Here is a 12,931-nt window from a genome sequence, read left to right as displayed (position 1 = left end):
GGGTGAGAGAAGGAATCTATCTCCGATAGAAAAGACGCTTTTGTGGTTTTTACAGCCTTCTGATATTTCTTCAGGCAATTATGAAGAATGTCCAAGGAGATCGGAAGTTTGTCTTTCTTCCATCTCCTCTCAGCTTGGCGACATTCACGTCTGAGAGTACGGGTGCAGTCATTCAGCCATGGTTGACGGGACGGTTTGAGGCATTTAGTCTTTAAGGGGGCCACATTGTCAAAGATAAAAGTACAAGTGGCGATAAAAGAGTTAATGAGTTCGTTAACCGGTGTAGCTCTATTACAGTTAGCATCGTAGAAGGCGGAGTTGGTCAGGGCCGTAGAGAACTGGACAATAGTCTCCGAATTAATCATACGCACATTTTGCACAGGACCCTCACATTTCAGCTCCACATTACACGTTTTGACATTGAACATAACTGGGAAATGGTCAGAAATCCCAGGGTTGTAAATGTCCGTGATGCAAATGTCCAGGCCGTAGGACAGTACTAAGTCAAGCGTGTGGCCCTTAATATGAGTTGGTTTGCTGACCCACTGAGTAAGGTTAAAAGACTCTATAAGGGAAAGAAAGTCCTTGACCAGCGGGTCCAACTCACAACAAACATGGATATTAAAATCACCAGTGATGAGAATACAGTCATAACTTAGAGGTTTCCTAGAAAGTCAGCGAACCCACAGATAAAATCCTTATTGAGTTTCGGTGGACAATACAACACAGCACAGAGAATCAGGGAGGAGCAGACCAGCTCAAGAAGCTGCACCTCAAAGCTAGAGAATATGGCAGGGGGAAGCTGTCGTACATGGAATTTATTTTTAAAAACCGTGACTAGTGTTAAGAAATAGACAAATATTTTTTTAATGCGTATCTGCTCATTAGATTGTTTTATGTATAAAAGGCCAGCTTTGAGACTAGGTCCCAGGCTGACAGGAAACTGCATGTTTTTTGTAGAGTATGAGCAACAGACTGTTAGGGTCCCTGGGTCGTCGACCCAGTGTTTTGTGTTTTTGGTTCTTTGATTTTGTTATTTCATTATATTCTAGCTCTGCTTTATGGGTTTTAGGATTATTCTTAGTTTAGGTTCTCTGGGTGGGGTTTGGTTAGAGTTTTAGTGTTCTGGTTTTCTGTCTGTGTTCCATAGTTGCTGTCTCCCCTGCCTGCAGTATCCCCACGTCCAGTCAGTGTCTGTGTCTGCCCTGGTCTCACGTCTCTGTTACTTTTGTTATAGTGCCTGCCTGTGAGTCTGTGTTATGTTTCCTGTTTTACTTTGAAAGTCCATGTCTGATGTTAATGTGTCTGGTTTTGCTTCCCCTTGTCTTGTTAGGCCTGATTTGCCCCAGCTGTGTTTCCCTCCTGTTACCCATCCCCTGATTGCTCCCTCTGTGTATTTAAGCCCCGTGTTTATTTGTGTCTGTGTCGTGATCTACTCTCATTTATGCTGTGTGTTCCGTCTGCCTGTTCATGTAAGTTTATTTGGATTTTTGTTACATTTTGCCACGTTTTGCCATCCAGCAATAAAAGCTGAGTTTTGAGTTACTTTCCGCCTCCGAGTGTCTGCACATTGGGTCCTTCTACTTCCACTCCTGCCTGCACACAGCCCTAACCTGACACAGACAGAGTGAAACTAAGTTCAGGCAGGTTGCCCTGGTAACAGACCTTAGAAAGGGGAAGTTATTGCAAGCTGCACAGGAAGTTTTAGTGCACAGGCATATTAATAAATCAGCCAGAAAAGAGGAACTTGTACCATATAAGGAATGTTTGTATTGAAACTGTGTGACATGTAAAGTACCAAAATAACACCTATATGTGAGACGTTCTTAGATTCTAATGTTAGAGATTCTGCAACTGGCGTTTGGGCTGTGCATGGGTCTCTCTCTTGAAGATGATTGAATAAAAAGAGATATAAAATGTTTTGACCACTCTGAGTCGGGTTTTCTCTGTTCTTTCATGGGGACAAAAGAATCGGGGTTTAATACTAGCCCTCCACCTCTGCCCAAGGTCCTAGGGGTGCTAAAAAAGGTACATTCCGGTGGAAGAAATTCCGATAGAGAGACGGATTCACCGGGGCGAATCCAGGTTTCTGTTAGGAATAGGAAGTCCCGCTCGGATGAGAGAGAAAAATCATTCAGGACAAAGGACTTGTTCGCCAGCGATCTGGTATTAAGCACAGCCATCTGGATCGTCGTCATCTCATTGTTGTTCGGAGCACGCCTCAGCAGGCGTAAGTTGCTATGGTTCACGCCACCTCCACAAGCCCGCATCCAGCTTCTAGTAGGTAGATGATCGGCCGGTAACTCCGAGTGAGCATGTTGTCCGACTTGGCGGGTCCATCGATGACAGAATAGTCTGATGGTGTGCTGGTCATGAGAAGAAAATAGGGATTGAAAGATATCCGAAATGGCATGGTAGTTGATTACTCCATGTAATTTTAATTAGGCTTTGATGCGAGTCCGGACGCTGCTCCGTTTTCCCCGTCGTCTAGAGCGTTTCTAAACGTGGAGGAAAAAAGGCAAGCAGCGTACGCATGCAGTCGTGTCTGGGGGAAACGGGATGAAATTTCCCGGTTTCCAGTACGGGTTTGCTGATTGATGCTTCAGAGGTCGGAGATCGAACAGTGTTTGACGATCATAAACAATTAGTGTGGTAACATCCAGGAAACATATAGAAAATAAAATAGCCAACAACAGATAGAACTCGGGGAAGCGGAGACGGCTTGCCGTGCATACTGGCGCCATCTTGGTTTCATTCAAACTTAAAAGTATGTCTAAACAACAGTTTTTCAGTAACTTTCCACTAGAAAGTCCCCTGTCATCTACGTTCTCCCAGGCTAGCGTGAGCGAGAGTCTACAGCATTCTACCCCCCAAGGACACGTAGTAATGCCTTTATTTTCAGGGCCGTGTCCACTTAATACTACCCTATATGGTTATATGGCATTTTAGTCAATATAAAGCATAGAATTGTAGAATTGAGGCACTTCAAATAATTTTATCCCAACAGTGCCCACTCCACGTCGGGGACGAGTTTCTGCCCCAAGTGGAGGAGTTTAAGTAACTCAGGGTCTTGTTCACGAGTGACAGGAGAAGGGAGCGGGAGATTGACAGACGGATTGGTGCAGCGGCCGCAGAAATGTGGACGCTGTACCGGTCCATTGTGGTGAAAAGAGAGCTGAGTGTGAACGTGATCTACGTCCCTACCCTCACCTATGGCCACGAGCTGTGGGTAGTGACCGAAAGAACGAGATCGCGGATACAAGCGTCGGAAATGGGCTTCCTCCGAAGGGTGGCTGGCCTCTGCCTTAGAGATAGGGTGAGAAGTTCAGCGATTCGGGAGGGGCTCAGAGTAGAGGCAAGGCAGACCCAGGACACGCTGGATAGATTATATCTCTCAGCTGGCCTGGGAACGCCTTGGAGGAGGTGGCTGGGGAGAGGGAGGTCTGGGCTTCTCTGCTTGGTCGGCTTCCCCTCGTGACCCGACCGCAGATAAGCGGAAGAAAATGGATGGATGGATGGATGGATGCAGGGAGGTGCGGCAAAAGCAAAAGCACGATCCCCTCTAGTCTTCCATTGGGACATTGGTTGCACTAAGAGCCACTGATTAGAGGATCTAAGTGCTATAGGTCAAGGAGGTTGAAGTAGCTGGGTGCCAATTATTTAAAAATTTAAAATAACTTTAAAATTTAAAAGTGTAATATTATCATGTCTTCTGGTGCCGCTTAAAAGACATGCTGTGCCATTTTGGACAAGTTGCAGGCGTTGGATGTAGGAAAGTTGAAGGCCTAGATAAAGAGAATTGCAATAGTCCAATTTCGAAGTAATAAGAGCATGAATGGGCTTTTCTAGGTCTTTATGTTGTATATAGGGTTTGCCTTGGAAATTTGGCGTAGTTGGTAAAAGCTGGTTTTCACCACTGCAGACACTTGCTTGTCTAATTTGAGGGAACTATCCAGCACCTCTCCATGGTTTCTAACAGTAAAGGAAAGATGACTGGTATAGGATCCCAGGATATCCGATAGCTGTTCCACGGGGATGTGACTGTCAAAAATGCTAATTTCTGTTTTGTTTTTATTAAGGGTGAGAGAATTGTGCAGTAGCAAGTCTTTAACATCACACAGGCAGTTTAGCAAAAGCAATAGAGGGGACTGGAGATCCAAATTCAGGGGGAAATAGATTTGGATATCATCTGCATAGCAATGGAAGGCAATATTATGTTTCCATGAAAATTTATCCAACAGCGAGGGAGGATAAGAAGGACAGATGCAACAACATTGTCATCCCCTATGTAGCCGGTGTATCAGGAAAAACTCAGGAGAGTTTTCTCCAAGCATGACATCATGGTTGGCATGTCAAACCCAGGAACACACTCAGACAAAAAGTGGTTCATCCCAAAGACAAAACTCCAAAAAACAGACTTAACAATGTCTCGTATGCTGGACAGTGCAGCGAGGGATGCCCAGACCTCTACATTGGAGAGACCAAACAGCCACTTCACAAGCGCATGGCACAACATAGAAGAGCCACCTCCACTGTCATGGTCGGACGGTCCTTCCCGGGGGCGACCTGCCTGTGTTTGTGTTTCTCTCTCTCTCTCCTCCTCCCCTACCCAGTGGCTGACACACCTGCACCTAATTTGCCACCCAGCTGTCACTGATCATCCTTCGTTGTGGGCTGAGGTATTTAACTGTGTGTCCAGATGGCAGTCGACGCTGGATTGTACTGGAAGCTCGGTAGTGAAGAGTGTCTGTTGACTTGTAGCTTAGCCTTAGCCGGGTAGCCCCCTCACTTGGTTTTTTTGCTCATTTGTAGGAGGAAAAGATACAGAGCTGGAGGTTGAAGAGAAGAAGCCCGCGGGGTTAAGCTATTGGAGGAGAACACACACTTGGATGTCACTTTGGGAACTCACCTGCGCACCACTGGGAGTTTGGAGAAGATCACCGTTGGACTTTGCACTTCACTTTGTGTTTTTAAACTGTTTTTGGGCACTGTAAATAAACGCACTGTGTACTTTGCACCCAGAGCTCCGCGACTGAGTCTGCATTTTTCCATTATCTGTGACAGAACAATCCAGCCAGCAATGGACTCAGCGGACTCAACCCCCGTCCAGCGCGAGCTCGCGCTTAAGCTGAACGGTTGGAGCGGCATGAAAAGATGCTGCAGCATGTGGCCGAGGAGCAGTCCGTGCTACTACAGGTGGTATCTAAACTGAAAGGTATGTTGCTTGCTACACCTAGAGCACCCGTTCAACCACCAGAGCCCCCTACACAACCACCAGTGGAGCTTCTAAATGTAGCAGCGGCCGGTCCCCTTCCTCCATCTCCACCTCCCCCTCAGCGAGAACACACGTTGCCTGTACCTGAAAAATTCAGTGGAGAGTTGGACAAAAGCCGGGGATTTTTGACTCAATGCTCTCTGATTTTTAGGCAGCAGACTCGAGCTTATGCCCCTGATATTGCCAAGATCACCCTCATGGTGGAGCTCATGACCGGACGAGCACTACTATGGGCTCAAGCAGTCCTGAGCGCACAACCCTCCATCTCATATAGTGATTTTTTGAGCAAATTTCGGTGTGTGTTTGACAAAGGATCTAACCCTGACAGTGCTGCTCATCGCATGTTTACTTTAAAGCAGGGCCGGCGGAGCGTGGCAGATTTCTCCGTGGACTTTTGGATCCTGGCCGAGGAGACGGGCTGGGAGGAAAAGGCGCTCCGAGGAGCATTCCTAAACAGCTTAAATGAGAATGTCAAACGTGAGTTGGCCACTAAAGAGCTTCCTAAATCGTTAAGTGCCCTGGTTAACATGTGTATAAGTCTAGACGACCATATGCGGGAGTTTGGCAGGCGGACTGGAGATGGGCGACGGTCAGTAGGGGGCGTAGGAGTTCCGACTGGACTCCCGTCTCTCGAGTGGAGAGAGGAGGGACCGGACTCACCTGCTGACGAGGAGCAACCCATGCAGCTGGGACGGACTAAATTCACCCGGAGCAGAAGACAACTGGTGGGTGAGTGTTTTGTGTGCGGGAAGAAGGGGCATTTTGCGGATGCCTGTCCCTCACGGCTAAAAGACTCAGCCCGTCAGTATCCCCACCTTTACTGACGGGCTGAGTCTTGCGCCGGTGAATACATTCCTCCACCTCAGCTGCCCCGCTAAATTACGGTTTCTTTCCCGCACCCATTCTTGTGATGCACTAATAGACTCAGGAGCTGAACAAAGTTTTTTGGATGAGGCTTTGGCCGACAAGATGGATTTGGCTGTTGTTCCTCTCCCTGAAATGCCCAAAGTGTCAGCGCTTAATGGCAGGCCTTTAGCTGCAGTCACTCACCGCACTCAAGAAATCACACTCACTCTCTCTGGCAATCACACTGAACAGATGTTCCTGTTTCTCTTCAAGGCACCTGACACACCCTTAGTTTTGGGATTCCCCTGGCTCCAGCGACACAATCCACAGATTGATTGGGCCAAGGGATGTATCGTGGGGTGGAGCACCCATTGCCATGAGCAGTGTTTACGCTCTGCGGTGCCGGGTTGCATGTCAGACGACCCTGCGGGGCCGCCCACTCGCCCCGACTTGTCAACCGTGCCCACCGAATATCATGATCTAGGTCGAGTCTTTAGCAAAGACGGGGCCCAATCGCTGCCCCCCCACCGTCCGTACGACTGCGGGATTGATTTGCTCCCAGGCGCCCCCTTGCCCACTAGCCGACTCTACAGTATCTCGAAGCCTGAGCGCGAGTCTATGGAGCGCTACATTACCGACTCCCTGGCAGCAGGCATCATCCGTCCCTCCACCTCTCCCTTGGGTGCAGGCTTCTTTTTTGTTGAAAAGAAAGACACGACCCTGCGCCCCTGCATTGACTATCGGGGACTGAACAAGATCACTATCAAAAACAAATATCCTCTACCTCTGCTCGCCTCAGCTTTTGAACTCCTTCAAGGAGCCACCCATTTCACCAAACTTGATCTCCGCAATGCTTATCACCTGGTCCGCATCCGCGAGGGGGACGAGTGGAAGACGGCCTTCAACACCCATCTGGGCCACTTCGAGTACCTGGTAATGCCGTTCGGACTCACTAACGCCCCTGCCGTTTTCCAAGCCCTGGTAAATGACGTTCTACGAGATTTTTTGAACCACTTCGTGTTTGTTTACCTTGACGACATTCTGATTTTCTCCAGATCCAGAGCTGAGCATGTTAAGCATGTGAGACTGGTGTTGCGCCGCCTGCTGGAGAATCGGCTGTTTTGTAAAGCGGAGAAGTGTGAGTTTCATGCCTCAACTGTCTCTTTTCTGGGTTTCATCATTGAACAGGGCTGGTTGCGAGCGGACCCGGCTAAGGTCAAAGCTGTGTTGGAGTGGCCTGTGCCCGGCACCCGGAGGAAGTTGCAAAGTTTTCTGGGATTCAGCAACTTCTACAGACGTTTCATCCGGGACTTCAGTAAGGTAGCACTGCCTCTCACACAACTTACATCACCCAAACAGCCGTACCTGTGGTCTCCAGCAGCTCAGCAAGCATTCGACCGTCTCAAGAGTCTGTTTGCCTCGGCCCCCATCCTGGCCCAGGCTGACCTCTCCCTGCCGTTCGTGGTGGAAGTGGACGCTTCTGATTCGGGAGTTGGGGCGGTTCTCTCTCAGCGCAAGGAAGGTAAACTACACCCCTGTGCCTTTTTCTCCCATCGGCTCACTCATGCTGAAAGTAATTACGACGTGGGCAACCGGGAGCTTCTTGCCATCAAGTTGGCGCTGGAGGAGTGGCGGCACTGGTTGGAGGGGAGCGAACATCCTGTTATCGTGTGGACAGACCACAAGAACCTCGCCTACCTCCAAGCGGCTAAGCGCCTGAACGCCCGACAGGCCAGGTGGGCATTGTTTTTTGCACGGTTTAACCTAACCATTACCTACAGGCCCGGGTCCCGGAATACAAAACCAGACGCCTTGTCACGCCAGTTCGCGCCAGACGTGGACCCTGAGGAGAAGGAGAGGCCCATTCTGCCGGCCTAATGCATTGTGGGGACCCTCACCTGGGAGATAGAAAGGGTGGTCCGAGATGCTCAGCGACAAGACATCCACAGGACAAGACTCAGCTGTCCATCTGCATGTAAAGGTCAAAGGTCACTCTTTCGAGGATGCCAATGTTCACATTTTGGACAGAGGACAGATGGTTTGAAAGAGGAGTGAAAGAAGCCATCTATGTCCACTGTGAGCGACCATCTTTGAACAGAGGCGCTGGTTTACGACACCAACTGTCTGCCATCTATAATCCAGTTTTGAGTTCCCTCCCCAGACGCCTTAAAGCCCACTCACATCCTGGGCCACCTGACCTCAGGAATTTGCATGATAGGGTGGGGCCAGGTTTCACAATGAGCTCACCCGAAACCCTGGTTGACTGGGACCCACAACCAGTTTCAAGTGCTTGTATTTTCATTTTCCCCAGATGTCTGAGTTCACTGATTTATGGTATCAGAGATCAAAGCATCAGACCTGTGCTCATATATTATCTTTGCTGTCGACTGAAATACTCAGTCATACAGCCGAGACTGAAGGCTGTGAAATAGACCCACTGGGATACATAGTTATACACACTGTCAGGAAAATGTCCCCACGGATGCAAATTCACACATTGCAATACCACCCATGGTCACTAGGGCATACACAAAGTTGTGAAAATTGAATCTGTGGGGACCATTTTTTTTTTTTTAAAAAAACTTAACCAGGAATATCAGCAGCCTGTTTTCTATTGAATACAATGGTTGTGCCCGTGGGGTCCCCACAGGAAAACTTGGTCCCGATGGCGTGACTGATATCTCTGGTCATGGACCCCAGGAGGATAGAAAAACAAATGCCCACACAAACACACACACACACACACAAACACACAAACACACACACCCTCACACACGTACACACATACACGCACACCCTCACACACACACACACACCTTCACACACACACACACACACACACACACACACACACACACACACACACACACCTTCAAACACACACACACACACACCTTCAAACACACACACATAAACCCACACACACCCTCACACACACACACACACACACACATATAAACCCACAAACACACACACCCTCACACACACACCCACACACACACCTGCACACACACACACACACAAAAACATACACATACACCCACACACACACACATACACACACACACACACACACACACAAACCCCCCCCCCACACACATACACCCACAAACACACACACACACACATACACCCTCACACACACACCCTCACACACACACCCTCACACACCCTCACACACACACACACACACACAAAAACATACACATACACCCACACACACACACACCCTCACACACACACACATACACCCACAAACACACACACACACCCTCACACACACACACACAAAAACATACACATACACCCACACACACACACATACACACACACACACACCCTCACACACACACACATACACCCACAAACACACACACACACCCTCACACACACACACAAAAAAATACACATACACACTCACAAACACACTCACACACACACACACACACACACACACACCCACCAAACACCCTCACACACCCACCAAACACCCTCACACACACACACACACAGACACCCACAAACACACACACACCCTCAAACACACACCCTCAAACACACACACACACCCTCACACACACACTCCCTCACACACACACACACCCTCACAAACACACCCTCAAACACACACACACACACACACCCTCAAACACACACACAACCACACACACACACCCTCAAACACACACACACACACACACACATACACACAACCAAACACACACACCCACACACCCTCAAACACACACACACACACACACACACACACACACACACACACAACCAAACACACACACCCACACACCCTCAAACACACACACACACACACACACCCACACACACACCCACACACACACACACACACACACACACACAACCAAACACACACACCCACACACCCTCAAACACACACACACACACACACACCCTCAAACACACACACACATACACACACACCAGTAGGAAAGCTGCAATTCCTACTCTTAACACTTACTCTTAATTATGAACTATATTCTTATTTGTTGCATATCATTTCATACAGTAAATGTTAGTTATTGTAATAATGATGTTCATGGCAATGTCAGAAAAAATGGTTTAAACAATATGGAATCAACTATAGGCTATTAATGTATTACTCCTATACTATAATGTAGGAGGGGGGTTGTAAGTAAACTGGAAAAAAATAATGCAGACATGTGATAGTCACATGAAAAGGTGTGACTACAGAGCGTATATACACAACCACAGCCCTCTAACCTATTAATTTCCTGCAGGAGGAGGATGAGCTGAAAAGAGCTTTGTGAGTCTTTCTGTTTTAAATGTTGGAATACTTTTTTGTGTTTTATTTCCACTGAAGATGTTAAAAACTGAATTTCTTTATTGAAATGTTACTTGCAAATCTGTCTCTGACCAATGTTACTGCTAACCAGCAGTATCAAGGGGTTTTGGAAAGAGTTTTATTTTCCACTCTGACTACACTGCCATGTTGTTTATTTCTCTTCATTAATGGAATCATGCTTTTTACTTTAAGGAGTAAAGCTTTGTTCTGTGAGACGTCGCGATACATTCTCCTGTATAACCTTCTGTTTGCAGACACAGTACAGATGGCACTGAGTCAGTTATTGTATATTATTGCTGCTTGTAGGATGACACTAACATATCCTGTATGTGGTTTTCTCAACATGCTTGCCAATCTTACAACTGTGGTCTCTCCTGTCACGCTGGTGGTGATGTCTCTGGAGAGATATGTTGCTGTGTGCTACCCACTGAGGCATGCTAGCATCATCACTATCACCAACACAGGTGTGGCCATCATTGTGATTTGGGCCATCGGATCACTAAATATATTGACTCGAGTTCTTCTGCTGTTAGAGTTTCCTTTTGAAGCCCTTGATAGTCTGCAGATGAAAGACTTTTGCTCTGAAATAGCAATGTCTGTTGGGTCTATGTCTGATGATTACAACAGAGCCTTTACATGTGTTCTGTTTATTTCAGCAAGTGTGGCAATCACATGCTCTTATATTGGTGTTATAGTAGCAGCCAGGTCGGCCTCCACAGATAAAGCTTCAGCCCGTAAGGCTTGTAACACACTGCTGCTACATCTGGTGCAGCTGGGTCTCAGTCTTTCTTCAACCATTTTTAACCCACTACTCACAGCACTTGCAAGAGTTTTAACAAGGATAGTGTTTGTGCGCATCCAGAATGTTTTTTATGTTTGTATTTTCATTTTCCCCAGATGTCTCAGTTCACTGATTTATGGTATCAGAGATCAAAGCATCAGACCTGTGCTCATATATTATCTTTGCTGTCGACTGAAATACTCAGTCATACAGCCGAGACTGAAGGCTGTGAAATAGAGTGTTAGTCAGTGTATACACCACACTTACAAGCATACAAACCTCAAAGTACCGTACTGCAATTCTGGATAACTCCTTCTGTTACTGACTTGACTTTTGAATTTTTATTGAAAACCATACAGTTGTCAAATGACACAAGTGAGGAATTATTTGCTGCTGTTTACTAAAGGAACATAATTCTTTATAATTCTCTCAAATTATTACATGCTTTGGTAAAACAGGAAAGAGCGTCACATTTGTTTAACCCCGTAATCTGTGTACAGCCACTCTATCTCAAGCACTGCTCAGGCAAAGAAAGTGCAGCAATTTTTAATTAGATGTAATTGGCCTACATTTGTGCTACTTCTAAACCTGCAGTTTAGCCTTGGAATTACTGTAGGTGTCCTAGAGGGTTTTCTTTGCATTTCAAGTTGTGCAAATAAATTCAGCACTTTGGAAAACTAAAGGTGCTTTGTGTTGGTAAAGTTGTTCTCTGCTATCAGTCTTGAATCATTTGGTGAATTTTCAATCAATAAAAAGTCTTAAATAGTTTGATCAAAGACTTTTTGTATATTGTATGGTGTTCACCCCATTACATAAATCGCCTTGAGGTGACCTTTGGGACTTTGTGATATATATATAGCTGTACTTTGCTTTTTTACAGCTGCCAAAATGGCATACCGGCAACATGTGAGCATACATTAAATAACCCAGCCTTACAGGTCTGCAGTTGAAAGCTTTTATTCAGGCAGCAGTGCGAGGTGAAGGATTCTCTGCAAGATACATGTAGATGTCACCAAACAGGGGCTGGGGGAGAATATGGATCACGAGTCCCCAAAATGTGTAGTTTCTCCTTTTTTTTTTTTTTTTGCCTGTCCCATTTGGTTCTTTAGCCGTTAGAATTGTTGTCTGAAGACCAACAAGGATACCCAATGGATTTATTTTGCCAAATGGATCATCATGGCATTGCCGTATTGGTCCATTTGATCAACCTTTGTTTTTATTATTTATTTTATTTTATTTTCAGTTGTTACAGACGGGACAGACATGAGTGAAGGATAGGAAAGGGAGAAAGAAAGAGGAAGGAAAAGAAAAACAGAAGGGGAGAGGGACAGTGAGAAAGGGGGGGAAAAAAATATCTCCGGGATCACCTGTTGGGAGAAAAAGAGTAGAAAACAAGCAAAAAAACAAAACAAAACAAAGCAACATACTATACACAACACCATCGCATTAATCTAGCTAAGTGTAAACAGCAGCAAATACCAAATATTGAACGTTGTTGTGCAGCACGCAGGACAGACAGCGCACAATGTGCTTTCAAGTAGCAGCCAAGAAAGGTGTGATTCAAGTCTACGAACAGCGAACACCTGTGTGCACACCTGTGTGGATCGGCGCGCTTGTATTCAAATGGTTTCCCCATGTAATGGTCTGCAAGAGGATGTAGAGAGCCATAGCCCTGTCCCCCAGGGCATGA

The 12,931-nt window shown here is 46.6% G+C and overlaps 1 protein-coding gene across 1 annotated transcript; it reads left to right on the top strand.

The window, feature by feature from the left end:
• The first annotated feature begins 10,506 nt into the window (after positions 1-10,506).
• LOC148101027 (odorant receptor 131-2-like) lies at positions 10,507-11,478 on the top strand. The gene has a single exon (XM_087847614.1). The coding sequence runs from the start codon at positions 10,507-10,509 to the stop codon at positions 11,476-11,478; it is 972 nt and encodes a 323-aa protein (XP_087703740.1).
• Positions 11,479-12,931: the final 1,453 nt, after the last annotated feature.

This window comes from Neolamprologus brichardi, chromosome 10 (genome assembly GCF_056152115.1).
Source record: "Neolamprologus brichardi isolate AB-2024 chromosome 10, ASM5615211v1, whole genome shotgun sequence".
In the NCBI taxonomy this organism is placed as follows: Eukaryota; Metazoa; Chordata; class Actinopteri; order Cichliformes; family Cichlidae; genus Neolamprologus; species Neolamprologus brichardi.
This window is presented reverse-complemented; position numbering and strand designations above follow the sequence as displayed.